The 20,929-nt window shown below is 41.2% G+C and overlaps 1 protein-coding gene across 1 annotated transcript in view; it reads left to right on the forward strand.

Moving 5' to 3' along the window:
* Positions 1-11,032: 11,032 nt before the first annotated feature.
* The window catches only part of LOC119842139 (piezo-type mechanosensitive ion channel component 2-like), a 58,714-nt gene continuing 48,817 nt past the window's right edge, over positions 11,033-20,929 (forward strand). The window contains exons 1-6 of the mRNA XM_038370057.2: positions 11,033-11,083; positions 11,574-11,747; positions 13,805-13,897; positions 17,983-18,088; positions 18,588-18,769; positions 19,279-19,427. Coding sequence (XP_038225985.1) covers positions 11,033-11,083; positions 11,574-11,747; positions 13,805-13,897; positions 17,983-18,088; positions 18,588-18,769; positions 19,279-19,427 — 755 coding nt within the window. The remainder of the gene's footprint in view (positions 11,084-11,573; positions 11,748-13,804; positions 13,898-17,982; positions 18,089-18,587; positions 18,770-19,278; positions 19,428-20,929) is intronic.

Genomic DNA, 20,929 nt, shown 5'->3' on the forward strand with positions numbered 1-20,929 from the left:
TGCTGTTTTAAGTGTAGACAAGTCTTCAGAGTCTAAGCCGGGATAGTCAATTATTTTTTGTCAAAGTCCAAATTTCTGGGTCAAAGTCTAATCAAGCTCAGACTCCAGAGAAAATAATAAAAAAAAACAATAATGATAATAATAAGTAAATAAAAAGATTTCAGGGTCTGTTCAAAGCATCTGGTGGTCTGGATTTGGCCTGTAGTCTGCCTATTGACTACCAGTCTAATAGATGTAAACTGGCATAGCTCCATTGAAGTCAATTGAGTAATGCCAAATGCCAGTAAGTGAGGATCTGGATCATTGCATTTTGCACCTATTTCTCACAAAGGGGGAGTGTTATTTTTAGAACTGTCAATTAATCACAGTTAACTCACACAATTAACTCGATTAATGCGATTAAAAATTAGTCACGATTAATTGCAGTTTTAATCGCACTGTTGAACAATAGAATACCAATTGAAATGTATTAAATATTTTGGATGTTTTTTCTACATTTTCATATATATTGTATTTTGTGTTGTAATTGAAATCAAAGAGTATATTATTTTTATTACAAATATTTGCACTGCAAAAATGATAAACAAAAGAAATAGCATTTTTCAATTCATACAAGTACTGTAGTGCAATCTCCTTGTTGTGAAAGTGCAACTTACAAATGTAGATTTTTTTTTTACATAACTGCACTCAAAACCAAAACAATATAAAACTTCAGAGCCTACAAATCCACTCAGTCCTACTTCTTGTTCACCCAACCGCTAAGACAAACAAGTTTGTTTACATTTACAGGAGATAATGCTGCCCTCTTCTTTTTTACAATGTCACCAGAAAGGTTGAACAGGCATTTGATTGGCACTTTTGTAGCTGGCATTGCAAGGTATTACGTGCCAGATATGCTAAACATTCGTATACCTCTTTATGCTTCGGCCATCATTCGAGAGGACATGCTTCCATGATGATGATGCTCCTTAAAAAAATAATGCATTAATGAAATTTGTGACTGAATCCATTGAGGGAGAATTGTATGTCCCCTGCTCTGTTTCACCCGCATTTTGCCATAGATTTCATGTTCTAGCTGTCTCGGATGATGTCCCAGCACATGTTTTTCACTTTCACTGCAGATTTGACAAAACGCAAAGAAGGTACGAACGTAAGATTTCTAAAGATAGCTACAGCACTCGACCTAAAGTTTAAGAATCTGAGGTGTCTTCCGAAATCTGAGAGGGGCGAGGTGTGGAGCATGCTTTCAGAAGTCTTAAAAGAGCAACATTCTGATGTGGAAATTATGGAACCCTAACCACCAAAAAAGAAAAATCAACCTTCTGCTGGTGGCACCTGACTCAGATAATGAAAATGAACACGTGTCAGTCTGCACTGCTTTGGATTGTTATCGAGCAGAATCTGTCATCAGCATGGACACATGTCCTTTGGAATGGTGGTTGAAGCATGAAGGGACATTTGGCAGACTTTGTGATGCCGACTACACCAGTACCATGAGAACGCCTGTTCTCACTTTCAGATGACATTGTAAACAACAAACAGACAGCATTATTTCCTGCAAATGTAAACAAAATTGTTTTCTGAGCGATTGGCTGAATAAGAAGTAGGACTGAGTGGACTTGCAGGCTCTAAAATGTTACATTGTTTTATTTTTGAATGCAGGTTTTTTGTACATAATTCTACCTTTGTAAGTTCAACTTTCATGATAAAGAGATTGCACTATAGTACTTGTATTAGGTGAACTGAAAAATACTATTTCTTTTGTTTTTTTACAGTGCAAATACTTGTAATCAAAAATAAATATGAAGTTAGAGAATAATCTAGTGTTAAATCAACTGAACAACAGCAAAGCTGGAGAAGTGGGGAGAAATACTGACTGAAAATTGCTATCAATCATTTTTACTAAACTATTGTGATTTTCAAAGAAAACGATGGCCAAAACTTGTCCCAGTGCAGATCACACACAAACCTAAGACATATGTTAGCTCAGATACACTGAATGCTTTGTATAAATATTGCTAATGATTCACTTATGTTGTCCTCTTTCTTGGATATTCTTCAATATTTGAGGAAGATGTAGAGATTGACATCAAGGTTAAGACAATGTCAGCACCATATTCATAGAAATGTAGGGCTAGAAGGCACCTTGAGAGGTCATCAAGTCCAGGCCCCCTCCAATGATGGGGATTCCACAGCCTCCCTGGCAGGGCCAGCTCTAGGATTTTTGCCGCCCCAAGGAAAAAAATTTTTGGCTGGCCCTGTTTATTTTTCATGCCCCCTGCCCCCGGCTCTGCCCCTTCCCAACCTCTTCCCCAAATCCCCGGCCACGCCTCCTCCCCCGGGCATGCCGCATTCCCCCCCCATTGCTTCCTGCGGCTCCCCCTCGCAACCTCCTCCCTAGCTCATCTATGCTCTGCCTGCTCCCCTGAACATGCTGCCGCTCCGCTTCTCCCCCCTCTATCTCAGGTGAGGGAGAGGCAGTGTATTCAGGGGAGCAGGCAGAGCGGAGGTGAGCGAAGGTGCGGTGGAGCGCAGGAAGTAAAGGGGGGGGTAGAGGAACCGCTCCCCACCCCAGCTTGCCTCTGCTCCACCCCCTGCAGCTTGGCTTCTCCTCCCTCCCTCGAATGCGAAACAGCAAGCCTGGGAGGGAGGGGAGAGAAGCGGAGTGGCGGTGGTGCACTCAGGGGAGCGGGCGAAGGTGGAGCGGAGGCAAGCTGGGGCACATTTCTAGGGGCGGCACGGCTGGCGCTGGAATGCCGCCACTAGAAATGTGCCGCCCCAAGCACCTGCTTGTTTTGCTGATGCCTAGAGCTGGCCCTGCTCACTGGGAAGCCTATTCCAGAGCTTATCTACACTTATAGTTAAAAAGTTTTTCCTAATATCTAAACTAAACCTCCTTTGCTGCAGATTAAGCCCATATTGTAACCACAGACATGGATGGCTCGTGAACCTGTGGCTGGGGGAGGCTAGTCCCAGCCCTGCCTCTTCTGCACGCTCTGGAACCCAGAGCCCCCCCACCGCAGCCGCTGGCCTCCATCCCAGGCTGGCTAGTGCCCACAGCCCCGCCCAGCCCTGGAGCACCAGGAGGGAGAGCGCGTGGTGGCGCTGCTGCAGGCTCCCCAGCACTGGGAAGGCGGATGGCATGGCCCCAGCCCCTGGAGCCCAGCATCACTGCCGAAGCAGGGTTCTGGAGATGGAATGTGAGCAGGGTCATGCCTGATTGTTTGGGGAGGTACCGCCTCCCCCAGCCTCCCTTACCTGCTGCCCGTGATCACAGAGCACGAGCATGAGAGGGGATCAGTCCTATACAAACATACAGGAGGAGACAATGCTTACCTTGAAGAGCTTCTAATCTAAATAGACAAGACAAAGAGTAACAGAGAAGCAATGTATAAGGAGAACATCAGAGACATTTCTCTTCTCCACTGACCGGGTGCTACAGCTGATCACACCATCATTCTTGCTCACCTCACAGAAATAGATTCTGGTTCAGCAGGAGTGCCTGCTTTTAAAAAAGCCTATCTGAAACAGAAAGTATTGAAAGGTTGTTGCCAGTGGCTTCAGTTCCTGCCCCGTGGAAGCTCCTGACACAGCTCTGGGCTGTTTCTATGGGTTGGAATCAGGGGTCAGCAGTTTCTCCTGCACCTCCCGCAGTGCTTGCTGGCAGCTTTTTTCCTCACCAGGTGAGAAGTATGTTTTCCACTGTGGATTTTTCTGGAGATGACAAACTGGAATAGGGAGGTCAAACAAGCATGAGACAGAGGCCTTTCCAAGGAATACTGTGCTTTCTGCAACAGACGCATTATGTGGCTGTTGTGAGACAGACAGTGTATCACACCAAGCTCCGGTAAGGGAGTTCGTATATTGTTAGAGAAACATGACAAGAGCATTTTGGACAGCCCAGTGGCAGCTTCTTCATTGCCATATGGAGGCTTGGATTGCATTTCCATCTACTTGTCTCACTTCCCCAGAACCCCATGGAGGCAGCAAACTCAGTCCCTGGAGAGAAGCAGGTGTTGTTCAGTAGCAATTCCTCTGCATGATTAAAGAAGCCACATTGACAGAGATGGTTGGAAGACCGAGGTGCAGCAGAAAAGAGAAAGAAGGCTAGGGAGAGGGATGCTAAGGGCTGCAAAGGGCTCTTGGGAGGGAAGAGTTCTAATTTAAGCAGAAAAAGTCCTGGGAAATCACCTACAATGTAATTACTCCGAAGCCTTTTATTTCTAGAGCAACTATGAGAGCCCAAAGCACTTTACCCAGAGCTCACCAAGTAACCCATCACTGAAATACAGTCACTTCTTGCAGCCATCTTGGGCCAGCATCACTCTACTTCAATCTTTAAGCTTGGAAGTGACAAATAAATGCCGCAAGTGAAACTGCAGGGGAATTTAGATCTCGGGAATAAATGAGCATTAGCTGAGTGTTTGTGAGATAATTAGCCCCTTAGTCACTGTGCATGTATGCCCATGACCTAAGTTAGGATCCATGGACCAAATACTATCCTGCTGAAAACTAAAACTGAAATCACTAGAACTTAATTTCCACCCAAAGACCTGATCCAATGGTCATTGAAATCAGTGGAAAGACTCCCACTGACTTTAATGGGGATTGGATCAGGCTCCAAGTGAATTGCTGCATTCCCAATGTCTAGAAATGTACAGTCTCAGTGAAAAGTGTTACAATGTTGCAACTAATATTGTAGTTTATACTTGTTTTTAAACAAACTGTAGATACAGCTGTGTATAAAAGATATATTTGGGATTGTAAGACATTTGGATTGCCGCTTAGACCTCTCCATCCCTTTGAAATCTCTTTCCTTGATTAACTACGCTTTTTGCTAAGCATATACAAGGAGGTACTTTATTCTTCAATATACAATTGGTTGTATTTTACGAGTATTCCAGGTTAAACTTTCAATGGCCAATGGCAATTCGTTAGGAAAGAGAAACAAACAATCAAAGAAACCATCTATAATACTTGGGGTTTGGGGAAAAAATTCCTATTTGCAGTTTAGAGCATAGTTCTAGTCTGACTACTTATTAGGACCTGGAAAGCTACAAGCAAGGAGACTTTGGAAAGAAAGATCAATGTAGCTCTGACAGCCAAGTTTAAGAATACTTATTCAGCACTAAAGAGAAAAAGGCTGGATTAAAGTGGGAAAGAAAGAAGGGATCAATAGTTCCCATCTCAGAGAAAATGAGGATTACTGGACAAGTCCCTGATCTTAGCCTTCTGGTTGCTGTAACAATTTCTTACTCAGAAATCGATTGCCTCTCTGATCACATTTTTAATGCAGTTTTGTAAGGTTTTGGGTTTACATTTAAAAAGGACAAACAGAAAGGGATAGAAGTCAGAAAAGGCCACCAGTGCTGAACCAGGGTTTGTGGATGCCTCCCAGTTCCCAGCAACACCCTGAGGAGAGACGAGCATGGCGAATAATTTAGCCTGTGAGCTGCTTTTCAGATTAGTTTTGCCATTTTCCTTAATAGCAGGTAAGAAAATTTCCATTCATATTTAAAGAGTAATGTAACACAATGGTACGAAAAGTGGGCAAAATTTACCTTTGATGTAATTCCATGGAGGACAGTAGATGTAGACCAGGGATGAAATTGGCCAAAGTCATTTAAAATTCAACCAAAAACAGTATGAGAGCCAAAAGAAAGAAGTTTTAACAAGTTGGTTTTAGAGAACTGCATTTGGCTACAATTTGAACGAGAGATAGTATATAAAATACAACACTCCATTGGATAGAACATCACATACTTCAGATGGGAAGAATACTAGGCAGCCACCTATTTATAGTGTGGTATTATTAATTTACAGAAGATGGAAAACACATTACATTTTCCTGCACCTTGTATTCAAGTGCTATGGTGGTAAGTAATACACAAGAGTGTATGTTTTGGGACATCTTGGAAGATGTTCTCTCTATTTTCCAAAATATCTTCCTGATGGATAATACTTTTAGAGAAAATTGTTTTGCAATGAAGGATCACTACAAAATATCATGGCCCCCCCTTTGAGGGCACTCAGATTAAATCCTATTTTGCTCAGTTGATAGGTCTTCTTTTTTAGTGAAGGTCTGTTTAGTGTATTCTTCTAATGAAGGCCCTGATTATAAAATGTGAATTGATAAAATTGCACTATATTATTATAATTTAATTTATTCATTTATAATTTAATTTATCCTGCTGAGATCTTATTGTTTTTGTACAGCTACTATATTTCTTAAGTTCTAATCATATAACTCTATCCTAGCAAAAACGCATGGACAAGATATTTTCTTTCATTGTTCTACTCTACTAGTCAATTTCATACCCAGGTTCCAATTCAGATAGCTTTGTCTTTATGGCACGAGGCAAACCTGCTCTCCTAAATTCATATTTTCTTATTGTGGCTTGATTTCTTATTGTTGTACACTTTTGTTTTGAAAAACATTTTGTATTTAATGTACTCAGTAATACTTTACACTTACAGAGAGAGAGACTACATTTAGGAAATTTAGCATATAAATAGCACAAGTTTATATTAGGGTTAACTGATCAAAAAATATATCAGCTAAACATTAATTGCAGCTTTGTCCTACATCCTGTATAAGTAAGCAATCCTTGTAAGTAGAAACCTGCAACTACATTACTGTTTTCATAATATTTATTACATTTGTTACATAAAATTTGTCTGGATTATACATTTCTTTGTATGGTTTATAATCTAGGTTTCTTTTCCAAATACAATGCTTGAAAAGTGAATTTCCACAGCAAAAATACTTTGCATTGCAAAGCTGGCCAATTTTTTGTTGTTGTTTTTTAACTTGGTAATATTAGTTTTATAGCTGATTAAATGAAATGCATATTTTCAATGATTTGCATGTGTTATTGAAAATTTACTTGAAATGGAGGATTGAGGTCAATATAGATTTTAAAGTTTAATGGTCCATTTCCCAACTCTTTCATAAGACAAGGGTCACTTTGATTTCAGTGCAAGCTGTTATAAGAAGTGCAGGATTATACTGTGTGTTTCTAGACAGAGGGGTACGTGGGAATAGTTATATCTCCTCCCCTCAAAAAATACCTTCATTAAAATCAAGCATGCTTTAAGCGCATTTCTCATCTATATAATCACAACACAAAAATCTTAAAAATCCCTAGCAAAGGAAAAATTTGCATCCAAACTACTCCCAATTCTAGATTCACAACCACATACTCATCCATATTCCCTTCCTACATACCACCACAACATATTCCCTGCCAATACAAATCTATACCTACCCTCAGTTCATACATCTGATTACTTATGATTAAATCTTTATCCTAAGAGTGACTGCTGTAAGTGTGGTAAGGATAATCTTTTTCATACATTATAAAGACATTTAATCTGAACTATGACAACAGGCCACAACAGAGCCTTAATTATGGAATGGTACTGATTCATGTGATAATTCAAGTGATCATTACTTTGATTGTAGAGCATGTTTTATCCCTTTCCAGAACTCTTCATATTTACCATTGATACTTATTTGGCTTCCATTAGCAAGCTATCTGAGCAACAAACAGTCTTTAATGTATTTATCCTCACAATACCCTTATTAGGTAGGGCAGTGTTGTTATGCCCATTTTACAGATGAAGAATTAAAGCAGAGACTAAGTGAGTTGCTCAAGGTCACACAGGAAGTCTGTGGCAGAGTAAGGAACTGCTGAGTCCAAGGCTAGTATCCTAGCCACTGGAACATCCACTCTCTTTTTCCCTGTGTTTGTCTCTTTACACTGTTAGCACCGTAGGAATGGGAGTGTATCTTGCTATATGTCTGCAGAGCACCTAGGATATTATGGGTCCACTAGAATAGTAATAAAGAAGAAAAATGAATCTGAGAATGATTAACTGAAGAGATAACAAGGGGTAAAAAATAAAATCAAAGAAGCAAGAGGCAGAGCAAAATAACAGAATACATAATCATGGCTCTTGTACCAAAGAGTGGGGTAGTCTTATGGTTAGAAGTTAGAGGGAATGAGCGATATCTTTGAAGTAAAATATCTAAATTCCTCTATTGATCTAGTGTTAATGACACATACATTCATAGCCTTCATTTTTATTCCAGTTTATGTCTCAGTTAAAGTCAAGTTTGATTATTTCACAGCGATATCGTTCAGATACAACGGGTTGTCTTTGGCCTATCTCATCTTTCTACTGCTTATTCCACTGTTCCCCAAGCCTACAGCTGTCACAATGAAAGGTAGGTGACCGCCTTCAAGTTCTAGACTATCAATATTGTGTTAAAACAAATTAAATTAATTGAATATGTAGATTCCATCTTGTAGAATTCTATAGAGGCACATTATGCTAAGTTCTTATTTACCTCTTTTATTTGATGTTTAAAAAGCATAGCTGCAGTTGTACATCTTTCTATTTATTAGTCCTGGGGGCTGGCTCCACTCACTGGCCTTGGGCTGGTGGATGTTTGGCCTTTCTGTGAGTGGAATTGTTTTTGTTCACAGTGCAGTTGGGAAGGGCAGGGAGCTGTTGCCCCATACATTGTATCCATCTGATTTAGTCTTAGTTCTTAGGGCAGGGACCTTGGCTTGTCATGTTTTGTAGGATTCTTGGTGCGCTATCGTAACAAAGCCAGTATTTTATTTTTCAGGAGGCACACAGCAGTTGCTTAGAGCGATAAATTACACCAGCTTCACTTTCCTTGTGATCCAAGTGGCATTTCAGATTGCATTCTACTATCTGCCACCTAATGGTAAATTTCATTTCCATTGCAATAATTTATCCTATGGTAAAGAGCCCAAGGAATTCACCTATGGGAGCAGAATGCCATCATTAGAGATGGGCCTGGATCCAATTACCCCTGAGCTATAAAGGATTTTGATTGATCTCACCTTCTCCTCTGATTGCATTTCTACTCTGGGCTGAAACAAAGCCTGGGTCCAAATGTTGCAGTTCAGATACAGCTCTCATTGCTCCTAAAGCTGCCCCTAATGCATTTAAACATGTGCTTCAATCCCACTGAAATCCCACAATTGCTAGTCCCCTTCGGAAATCTTGACCCACATGCTTTACATGTGCAGACGAAGCATTTTGCATGTGCAAATAATGCAGGCATGTTCTTTGGAAGTCTTTTGAAACTTTTTAAATGTAAAATAGATTATATTCCTGTCACCCCAGTTTTGTTGTTGTATAAAGTGAGTGTATAAAGTGTATATCAGTGAATCTTGTTTTGGGGTGTTACACTGCACTCACTGAAGACAATAGCAAAAGCCCTCCCTATTTTACTGTTCTGCATGTTATGCAGTATTTCCACCATCTATAGATTTACTTTCCAGAAGGATGCAGGCAGGAAAGTGAGACATAAGCCTATCCATGAGAATGAATGGTTGAGTTGGAAAACATTAGGGCAGGGTTCCCAAGCTTGTTTGCCACTTGTGCAGGGAAAGCTCCTGGTACGCCAGGCCGGTTTGTTTACCTGCCACATACTCAGGTTCGGCCGATTGCGGCTCCCAGTGGCTGCAGTTTGCTGCTCCAGGCCAATGGGAGCTGCTGGAAGCGGCGTGGGCTGAGGGATGTACTGGCCACTGCTTCCAGCAGCCCCCATTGACCTGGAGCAGTGAACTGCAGCCACTGGGAGCTCTGATTGGCCAAACCTGCGGACGCGGCAGGTAAACAAACTGGCACGGCCCACCAGGGGCTTTCCCTGAACAAGCAGCAGAACAAGTTTGAGAACCACTGCATTAGTGAATCAGTTTATAAACAGGTCTCTTTGTTCTTTTCCATTAGGCTATGGATGGGAGGATGTGCTTGGTCATTTTGGAATTCTAAGGTAGGATATCAGTGGCATGTCTCTTCTTTTAAGATGTAGATACTGAAAATTGAATGCTTAATAATAATATCACAGATTTGTTTAGGTCTGTAAGAAAGCACCAAATTATACATGAGAACCCTGGTATTGCAGGGAATTACAATCCTTCTGCAAGCTATGTGAGCACATTTTGAAGGGGAGAATTAGTTCTTTAGGGTAGGGACCATCTCCTTATCACATGTTTGTACTGTACCTAGCACACAGAGGGCCTGACTCTGACTGGGGCCTTTAGGTCCTATTGTTTTATACTTAAAAATAAGAGCAATATTATTTTAGTGGTTGATTTAGCAAGTATGGTCAATTAAATATACACTTAGATGTTGCAGATGGGATTGTCTGTTAATATTGGAGATCTCTCTTTTTTTGCTGATCTGAATTAGCTGTAAAAACCTTTCTATCCTATTGGTGTGGGGAAAAAAATCCATTTAATTTTCTTTATTGAGGTCTTCACTTTGCCAGGCTTGATGGTTTGCTCTGAAAAAAATACACTACAAATTCTAAAGCCATTTGAACCAGAGATGCAGACTAAATGAACTTGAAACATACACCACTGGAGCTGGTAATTTTGACCAAGTGTTCTAAAGCTGACTTTGTATTTACATTTTTTTATTATTTTTTGTTGTAAGAGTATCAACAACTCTTTTCTTAACATTGCAAACATTATAAGCTGTGTTTATAATAAAACCCTTAGTTTGCTCATGTTCTGCTAATAAAAGCTCAAGAGATTTGAAGATTATATTTCTTCATTTCAGCAGATGTTCAATGCCATTTGTGGAAAAAAAAGACATTTAAAAATTCTGCTCAGTATCTGAGTGTAATATTACCTGCCATTTAATAATGTGGTATTGTTCTCTGCTGTGGAATACTGAAACTACAATAAAGCAAATTGCAATAGGATAACCAAGTGCACTTCATTCTTAGATCCTTTTTTTAATGCACAGATGCATTTCTGGGGTTAGTTTTCAGATTAATTATTACAGGAACATTTGGAAAAATTAGACTGTCATTTCTGAGCACTAGCCTTATGTTTCACTCGTGTGCTTTCCACTCTGCAGGTTCAGCAAAGTTGATGCTGGAAATATCATCCGCCTGCTAATTCCTGACATTGGAATGTTTTTCACTGGCTTCATGGTTATAAGGCTTTGTAAAAAACAGGTGAAACCTCATATTCCGAAAATGTGGCTTCATTCTGATGACCAGGAGCAGGATGAGGAGGAGGAGGAGATGGTATGTTTAGCATCCTCTTACATGAATTAAGACTTCAACAGGCTAAACCATTGGACATTGGGGCAAAATGAATTGGGCTATGTGTGGGGAGCCACATGGGCACTGGATTACGTTCACTTATAGAAACAAAACCCAATGACTGCTCCATAGTGGGCCCGCTATGCAAGGAACTAAAGAAACAATTCCACTCCCTAAGCCAGTGGAGTGAGTCCTGCCTTATGTACACAGACATCAGAGTTGCTTTCTCCCTATTCATGACAGTCTGTCTAGCCTGATGAGATCACAGGAACAAGCGCTCACACCTCAGACTGTATGGTTTCAGTGAAGTATTTAGGGACTCAAATGTGCCATGGCCATTATTTTTTCAGTAGGCTTTTGTGCCTAATGCTGCACTGCAGCATATCCATGCTGTAAACCATAGTCCTCGGATCTGTCTGGCAACACTTGATTTTCATGCTCGGATCTTGCTTAGGCATTCTTGTTTCCACAGGACTATGAAACAGAAGCAGGAGAAAGTGATGAGGAAGAGACCGACTGTTTATCTGAAGAGGATTTGGGAAAAGAGGCAGGTGACCGAAAACCAGGTTTCATTCAGAAAGTCACTACGTTCCTAGCAGGCTTGAAAATCATATTTGAAGCCATCCTGACAAGTGCTGGAAAGGTGGTAGCAACTCTTCTATTAGGCTTAGCAGGTAAGAATGTTAAAGCAGGAGGTTAAAAGGAGGTAAGAGTCTTCGTCCCATAAACAAAGCATGAAAAACAAGACAAGCAGGTAGAAGCAATCCTTTTCATCTCCATTGCTTGTTATTTGCTGTTGCCCGGTTATTTTTTGTTTGATCTATGCATTGTGTGTTGTTGTCAGCCTTTATTGTCATAGGTTATTGTTGCAAAATTGCAGTCACTTATAGGGCAGAATTTCCTTTTCAGAGCTGCAGGGAGACCTTTACACATCTGTTCATTGGAGGTTGGAGAGGGGAATTTGTCTGCAATGGGCAAGTCCCTTGGCCCACTGCAAACTGTGAGGGTCTTATTTTCTTTTCTAGTTAGTTAAGATGGTTGAAGGCATCACCTAAGACTGTGTTCTGCTTGCTTAATATTTATTCATATGGAAATTCATAAATGGCACTTTCACAGTGGCTTCTCTTACTAGTTGGGGTCACTGGCCATCAATTGAGGAGCTACTTTGGCCTGATCTGTGTATCCTGTTTGCTGTGGAACAGAAACCCTTTCATCGCCTGTTTTCCCCCCCAGGTATAATTTTGCCTTCTGTGACTTCTGCAGTCTACTTTTTCACCTTTCTCGGCTTGTGCTCCTGGTGGGCTTGTCATCGTCCCATTACTGTGGTCACCTTCAGCAGTTTGTGTGTGATGATGGCTATATTCAGTGCAGGTCACCTTGCTGCCCTTTACCTGTACCAGTTGCCATATTTTCAGGACCTGGTTCCTCCTGATGAGATTTATGCCAGGTAAAGATGTCAACTTCCATACAGAAAAGGATAGGGTTAATACTTTAAAATAAACTGCTCTATAGGCAGAATTGAAATATATACCAAAGAGCCTAAATTGACCCACTGAGGCAGAATAAAAACAAGTAACATATCAACATTTCCCAAGAAGAGAGATCTGTAGGGAACATTTTTTCTTTTAAGCTTTTAGGACTTCCATTACTTTGCTGTTGCCTAGTACCTTTTATCGGAGGAGTTCATAGCAATTTATAAGCATTAACTAAGCCACAAGTCTTCTGTGCTTTATCATCATCATCATCCCCATTTTATAAATGGAGGAGTTGAGGCTAAATAACTTCCCCAAAATCACACAGGAAAACTGTGGCAGGAGAATAGAATGGAATCCAGAAAAATCCTGGCCCAATTGAAGTCAACGGGAGTTTTGCTATTGACCTCAGGGGGCCAGGAGGTCACGTGAGGACTCATGCCCAGTCGCCGTCTCTAACCACTAGGGTGCATCAGGAATTTGTCATTGTCTCTTTAATAATTACTCTGAGTTGCAAATAAAGGCAGTTTGACAGAAGAATAAAAATGAGGATGATCAGTGAGATCTTATTTTTAGTAGCAAAGTATTTAGTATTTTTGACACTATTCTTAAAAATTCTAAATAATATAACAGCAATAGTAAAAATTATAGAACACAACCAGTGCTAGCACTGTCTCTGACTTTTGTTTCTCCAGGCTCCTGGGGATGGTGGCGCTTATCAAGACAAACGCCACAGAAACCTGGAAGCTGCAGATTCATTCTGGATTAAGCTGGCCTGTGTTTTTAAATCCTCTTTTGCTGCTTGTATTGTATTATTCACTGGTCACATTGCTACAGCAGTGGGCTCTGAGTCCTGAGGTAATGCATGAGTCAAAGTGCAGAATGGACAGGACAGATCACAAATGGCACCATAATTAAATAAAGCCACATTCGAGAGAGAAATCAAGAAAAAAAATCTGTCTTTCCATATGATTTCTCCGTTCCCCCCCTCCCCCGGAACTTATGAGGGAGGCCTGGCAGGAAGTTCTTTAAATATTCATCCCTCTTGTCCTGTGCACTGCACAAATGTGAAAATAGGCCATGTCTGCTGTTCCAGTTCCCACCTGGATCATGTTCATGGAATATAATAAGGGTGATGACCAGTAACAGTGCAGTAACAATTGCATTGGATGGTATGTAGCTGTGTCCCGAGGTGGTGTGACATCTGTGTGTTATATTTCCTTTAATACAGGAATGTGAAGAGGGCATCCAGTCACCACCAGAAGAGCAGAGTAAGTTGGAGCTGGACACCATGCTCTGGATGGCAAAGAATGAGAAGAAAAAGGTAATGGCTATCTTAAGAAGGTTCCTGCAACTGGTACAGGGGATATTAATGGTTCAGAATAGGCCCATCTTTTGGATTTTGTAGGAAGGACCAACATTTTCACCAGTGAATGCCTAAAGGTAGGCCCTTAAATCCGTAATTCGACACCTCAATAAGTGGCTGGATTGCCGAGACTGCTGAGCATCTAAGAACTCCCATAGACACCACATTGGGTGCAGTCACTTCACTGTTTTCTTGGTGCACTCTGGAAACCAGCTGTGACATTTACAGGGCTAGCTGCATCTCTGTCCCCTTTCTGGTCTCTGAGTACACTCTTTCAGGTGTCAGGCCTTGTGCCTTTTCCTGCCCCAGCGTGGACTATTGCAATTCTTCCACTCTTAGGCTGGGCCCTGGGATACAGTACCCTATGTATCAACTGGGCTTACATAGTTACATGAAATCTTACTGAATTTGGGCCCCTGCAGTTCTTCCCCTTGGGAGTCTGATTAGTGGTGAACACTGTCCTCAGACAGCCTTCTGAAAACCACATATTATTTATTCTAACAATAGGAACCAAAAGTCCACATTCATCTCTTCCTTAAAAACATATCATCTCCCAGTGGTAATCTATGCAGGTGTAAATTCTTCAGATACCTCACTGTGCCTCCATCTTAGTCTGGTTCTCCCAAACAGCCTCCCACTTTTGACCTCCTATGTTTGTGGGACTTTTCCTGTGCTGGCTTTTTCTCTTAAAAACTCTCGGGTGTTTGCTGTGAAGTGGCTTATCTTGAGCCATTCTTTCCCTCCTTGCTTGTTTACCCACTGCCAGTCTCCTGTTAGGCCCCAGTATAGTTATACAATAAACATCCCAATAGCCAGGTCAACATACAGTATTCATCAATTACAGAGCAGCTCCAAATCTGTCACACCAGCATCCTAGACTAATGCATGGCACAGTGTCTGTAGAAAAGCAAGGCAGGAGAGACACTATTCTATTTCCTTTTCTAGGTGACTTATTTTTCAAATGGAAGCTGGCAGGACATGCCCCTTTTACAGTGTGAACATAGCAGGAGCCTCACAGCCGGTGCGGACACCAGCGAAGAACATAGCGCTCCTCTCTCAGGTACTGTACATCTCAGAGTGATGTTTGCATCATTGCATGAAAAAGCATGACACACAAACCATGAAGTGTAGTAGGCATCTATCATCTTGGAAAGCAGGCAGCACCAAGAAGACTAGGAAAGAAAGAATTTTATTTCAGTCTGCATTTGTCATACTAACAGCATCTCCCAGTACATTTTTCTGATCGAGGTTATACCAGTAGACCAGGCTCCTCCTTCAGCCTGGCTCTGTCACTGCCATCTTGGAAAACAAGCTAATTTTTGAATGAGGTGTGGAATGCAGCATCCTCGGTGGGTGAGCCAAGGAGTCTTGTGCATTATATGATACCTGCAGCAAGGCAAAAGCTGCAGGTAAATGAGTTTGCATTGCAGGGAGTTATATTTGCACACGTAAAGCAAGAATTTATCTCCATCCATTTAATATTGATTATTTCGGAGGTATATTTTCTACACAGTATCTATGGAGGTATGGTCAACTCCTTCCAGAGTTCAGGGGAGTTGCACACATACCTCCTTAAGTGCAGTCACAAAACACACACTCCTAAGACAAGATTTCTAAAGGATACAGAATACCATCAATTCTCAAAATAAGGGCCCAGCTGTGTACTAGAGACTCTTCAATCACCTTCACCTGTGTCTATACACTTTACATTTCTTACAGAGGATAGCACCTGCCCTGAAAATGCAGACGCTGATGGGGATGGGACTAGCAGTATGGCAGTACTGGGGCAGTTCATTATGAATCAAAGTTATGTCAGTGCACTGATTGCCATGATGGTAAGATATGGAGTTGATGGAACTCTTTTTTGTACCTTCTTGTCATTTTCTGTTTTCGATTTGCCTTCCTAAAGAGCTTGTTATAGCGTGGAATACATTCATTGGTGCGGGGAGGAAAACATTGTATAGTGCCTCAAAACCTTGTAAGAAATGGATTCACTGCTTTCTTCTAGGGCAAGGCTTCATATTCTGTACTACTTTCATGAAGCCCAACAAAATTCTGTATATATTGTGCATGTGGAATGTGTTGTAGAATCAGGAATGGTGAATAGATCAGCACTGCCCATTGCAGAGTAAAATGTTAGTAAGGAGTAATACAGCAATGACCGGATTCTGATCTGCTACATAGTAAATCCACAGCAAGTTCACTTTCAGAGCAAGCTCTGAGAATATTCTCCCCTTGCCATTGCAATGAAGAACACTAATAGAAAATGCATATCTGGTCATAAGAAATCCTATCTACTCTGATTTTGTAATTGGCAGTGCACTTTGGGCTAAATTTTCAGCTAATCTCAAACTGGCCTACCGTTTTGTGTCTACCTTTGCACAGATGGGCACATGTACCTGTGTTATGCACAGAGAACCTGCATCTGGGTGTAAATCAGGCTGCTGGTTGTCCAGCTGCTTGATAGAGGGCCCTGAAATAGACATATGTTCACTTTTGTGGCCATAGGTGCTTGTGCCAAAGTGGAGTGCAAAATTAAAGCTGGTAATACGCCTCTTGCTTTTCAGCTATCCCTGATTTTGGCTTCATTAAGATTTAAACAGCAGCATTCTTTCACTTAGATGTATCTGTTTGCAGGTTTGGAGCATCACCCACAACAGCTGGCTGACTTTTGTTCTGCTGATTTGGTCTTGTATCATTTGGATGGTTCGTGACCGGCGTCATTATGCCATGCGTAGCTCTCCGTTCCTTGCCATCTATGGGAATCTCCTGGTGATCCTCAATTTCTTTGTAGGGTTCAATATTTCACAAGAAGAGCTGTTTCCTGAAATTCCAAGCTCCGTGATCATTGACTTTGATTTAAAACCATACTCTTTCCCATGTGTGCATCTTGGTGTTAAGGTACAGACTTGGTGTTTTCTCATTTAATTGCGATGCTAGTAATGCAGACACAGGAAAGAACCAAGAAAATACATATTTATAAGTTGCACCTCCATTTTGGGGGGAAAAATTGAGATCACGATCAGGGACCAAATGAGAAAGACTCACAGACTCAATAGAGATAGTCATAAGAGATTTCCACAGTGTGGTCATCATGTACTTATCAAACCCAATTCATTTCTTTGAAAGAATGACAACGAAAGCAGACAGGGCCTGATGAAGTTGGCTTAATTTGCTTGGACTTTTATGAGGCTTTGATTCAGCACAGTGTGCCTGAGAGATGGGTCTGAGCCACAAAATTTGGAACCAGATATATATCTGAAGTTGCTGAAAGGTTCAGGGTGTTCAGATTTGGGTTTTGGTCTCAGTGCATTATACAGATTGAGGCCAGCTGCAAAATTCAGATCTGGGTCCAAACTCTCCCAGAGTTCAGGGGTTTGATCCAGGCTCATCTCTAGCCTGGTTAATACTCAGTTGGTTAAAAATGGACTTTGTAAGAGAGGCCAAGAAGTGGAGGCAAGAAGTGGTGGCAAATAGTTAAGATCAAGTATGTGTAAGAGAAAATGAAGGTGAGCCAGAATCCCTATCAATTAATAAATCGTCACAGAGAGGTTTTATTTTCTCTTTATATACTTCACCTCAGGACTTGTGTAGTTTTTATACCAGAGTTGGGGAGGAAGAATATTTGGGATGGTGTCACACAAGCCACATTTTGCCTTCTGCCTAAGCCAAACTTATTAAGTTGGCAACAAATAAAGTAACAATGTTTTCACTAAAAAAGTTGGTTTGCAAATGATTATTCTCAGTTTGTACTGCAGTACTGCCTGGGATCAACCCCACTGTGCTAGGTGCTATACAAACACATAATAAAAGATAGGAGTGGTCCCTAAGACCTTGCAGCCTAGACTCTGCTCCTTAGTTACAATTTAAACATATGTAAAATCTAAGCACTAGACCAACTTTTTTTTTCCATTGTGCTACTATTTTTCCACTTCATTGGGACAGAGAATTAGGAATCTATATTCCTAGGGAGAGGAGTTATTTGCATTTCTATGTGGGTTCTTTCCATGAAAAAGTAAGGCACAAATGTGGTTTCATTGCAGATCTTTTATGCATTCACGTTCTGGCTATTGCTAAGGCAGCATATGATCAAAAGACGTACGGAGGAGAAGCAAGAAACTCTCACGGAAGTGACAGTGGATGTGAATGGTAAGGAAACATAACATTATGTCATCAGACCACCCTGATACTCCAACTGCCTGTTGTGTTTCTAGCTCCCCATCACCATTGTTCCTATGAGTCACCATTATAGAAGATGCCAAATCTCTTGATGTATTAGGTCATTTAACAAGCCCAGGAAGCCATTGCCATATTATTACTATATTAGCAATACATTATATTGCTGTATTATTTATTTGTCTTACTTTAGCATCTTTGCTTACTTTAGCCCCAGTCCTGGGCCAGAACCCCACTGTGTGAGGTGCTGTACAAACACAGAACAAAAAGTTGGTCCCTGCCCCAAAAATCTAAGTATATGACACAGTTGCAATCTAAGTCTGTGACATAGTTTAACATGGGACATTAAACACATTAGGATCGATATTTGCTAGCCTAGGAATGAGGAATGTTAATAAAGGTATTAGAATGTTACAATAACCAAGCACACCCTAGTGTCACACCTGACAGATTTGCATTGCTCTTTGTACAGAAAGGGAAATCTCGCACAATCCTCTGCTGGAAATATTTGGCTCTCTGATTAAAGGAATGCTGGTTAAATACTGGATCTATTTCTGCGCTGCCATGTTTTCCATTGTCAGTTTCAATGGCAAAGTAGTGGTCTACAAAATTCTGTACATTATACTCTTTCTGTTCTGTGTAGCTTTATATCAGGTAAGCAAACTGGAATTTAAAGTTCTCACTCTCTCCACTTTGTTTCCTACAGGGCAGATCCACACCTGGTGTAAATTGTCATAGCTCAATTGACTTCAATGCAGCTATGACAATTTGCACCAGCTATGGATTTGCCCTTTTGTATCCTGCTTTGCCTACAGTATGATTATCTTGATACAGCTACTGGCCTATATTTTGTCCTTAGTCTATGAAGCTTCTCATTTGCTATGGCTACCATTCAATTTGAATTGAAGTGACTGTCTCAAATAGAATAGATATCCAAGCTGCTCATTTTGTTGGGAAACCTTTGAGAGACACACACACACACACACACACACACGCACACACACACACACACACTTTGTCAAATGTTCCAGACTCATCAATAGGAGTTCTCAGTTTAGCATTTTGGATAGGAGAGGGGATTTGACCTAGATGCTGTCAGTGGGCTGTCTTCAGTTTACTTAACAAACTGAGGTTCATCTAACCTGAGATGCATTTGGTTTCAGGCTCACTATGAGTGGTGGAGACGAATTCTGAAGTATTTTTGGCTCACCGTTGTCTCTTATTCAATGGTGGTCCTCATTGCTGTGTATGCTTACCAGTTCAAAACCATTTCTGGGTTCTTGCTCCTGACTTTGGGACTGTCAGAGGAGGGGTAAGGACTCTAATTATATTTTAAAGAAATGAAACAAAGTTATCCTCCTGGAAATCCTATTTCACTCATTTTATCTAGGAATCTATATTATTTATATGTATTATGGCAGCACTTTGAGGCATCAACCCTAGATTAGGGCCCACTGTGCTAGGTAGTATACAAACATATCAAGCAACAGTCCCTATCCCAAAGACCTTACAGTCTAATAGACAACACAGAGATTATAGACCAGACTGTGATATGATCACTCACCCTGAATAGTACCCTATACCACAAATAGTGCTATTGACATTAATGGAACTTTGCCAATGAGGATCTGACTCAGAATCTGCTCACCTGCATTAAGCATGACAATAACCATGATGGGGAATAAATGATCATTTATTGGCCCATCCAAAATGTATTCACCCCAGGTAAGATGAGAGGAGGAATTTTTCAAGGCTGAAGGAATCATTTTCACAATGTAGACTGGTTATTCAAGTACCCTTACTCCAAATGCCACCTGACTCCATAAGGATAGCTACTGATTTCAATGGAATTCAAAGTAAGTGTGAGTCACACAACATGAATAAAGATATCAGTATCTGGCTCTTGGATCACCCGAAATACTATGTGTCCCCCACCCCAACAGTTACATGAAGCCAGTAAAATCCATTGCTAACAGTAGCTGGCTCTTATCTCTCCATCATCAGGTATAGCGGCTGCCTTAGATTCCCTTCAGGATCAGTACCTGATAGGTGTGGACATTTTAGCCCTTTGGCCAAACTTACAAGGCCACCCCTTGCAGGATATCCAAAGTCCCAAGTAAACAACTGGGCAGCCTGGCCACAAGAGTTCACTATACACAGTGCCTCCTCATCAGGTTTCTTCACCCACGCATTTCCACCCTAGAGGCTAATGTAAAAAAGCCATAAACAAAGAAAAGAAGGCCCAAAATACACAGTCCCTGGGTGAATCCCTGGCTACTTGATCACAGGCTCCCTCAGCTGAAGTGGGGAATGTGGGGCTTCCTTCCTTCCCCCTCCTCCTCCCCCTCCTCCAACTCAGCAGGAAGACACAACTCTGGTAACTTCACCCAGGAGAAGAAAACTCTAGGCAAAGCCCTAAAAATACTCCTTTGCCCAAGGTTTTCATCTTTACCCAGCCCCAAGACCTTTCTCAGATACCTTTGCTCAGTTCCTAGGTCTGTCCTGGAGAAATCCACCAGCAGCTACCACTCTTCTCAAAACCTCACTGGGATGAGGGACAAAAGGGTTTATAAACCAGGTCCTCTTTCCCAGCATGCGCCAGTAGACATGTTGTTAAAGGGCTCATACACACTGTTACACTGATCACCATTCAATCATAATTCCCACCCCATCACTCCTTTATAGCGCAATTAAATTACAACCTCCCTTATCACATCCTGTTAGCCTGATTCCAAAGCCTATGGAAAGACTCCCTTTGACTTCAGCAAGCTTTGGATCAGGGCCTAAATGCCTGTTAAGGTTAGTAAGTATGTG

Source organism: Dermochelys coriacea, chromosome 13, assembly GCF_009764565.3.
Source record: "Dermochelys coriacea isolate rDerCor1 chromosome 13, rDerCor1.pri.v4, whole genome shotgun sequence".
NCBI lineage: Eukaryota > Metazoa > Chordata > Testudines > Dermochelyidae > Dermochelys > Dermochelys coriacea.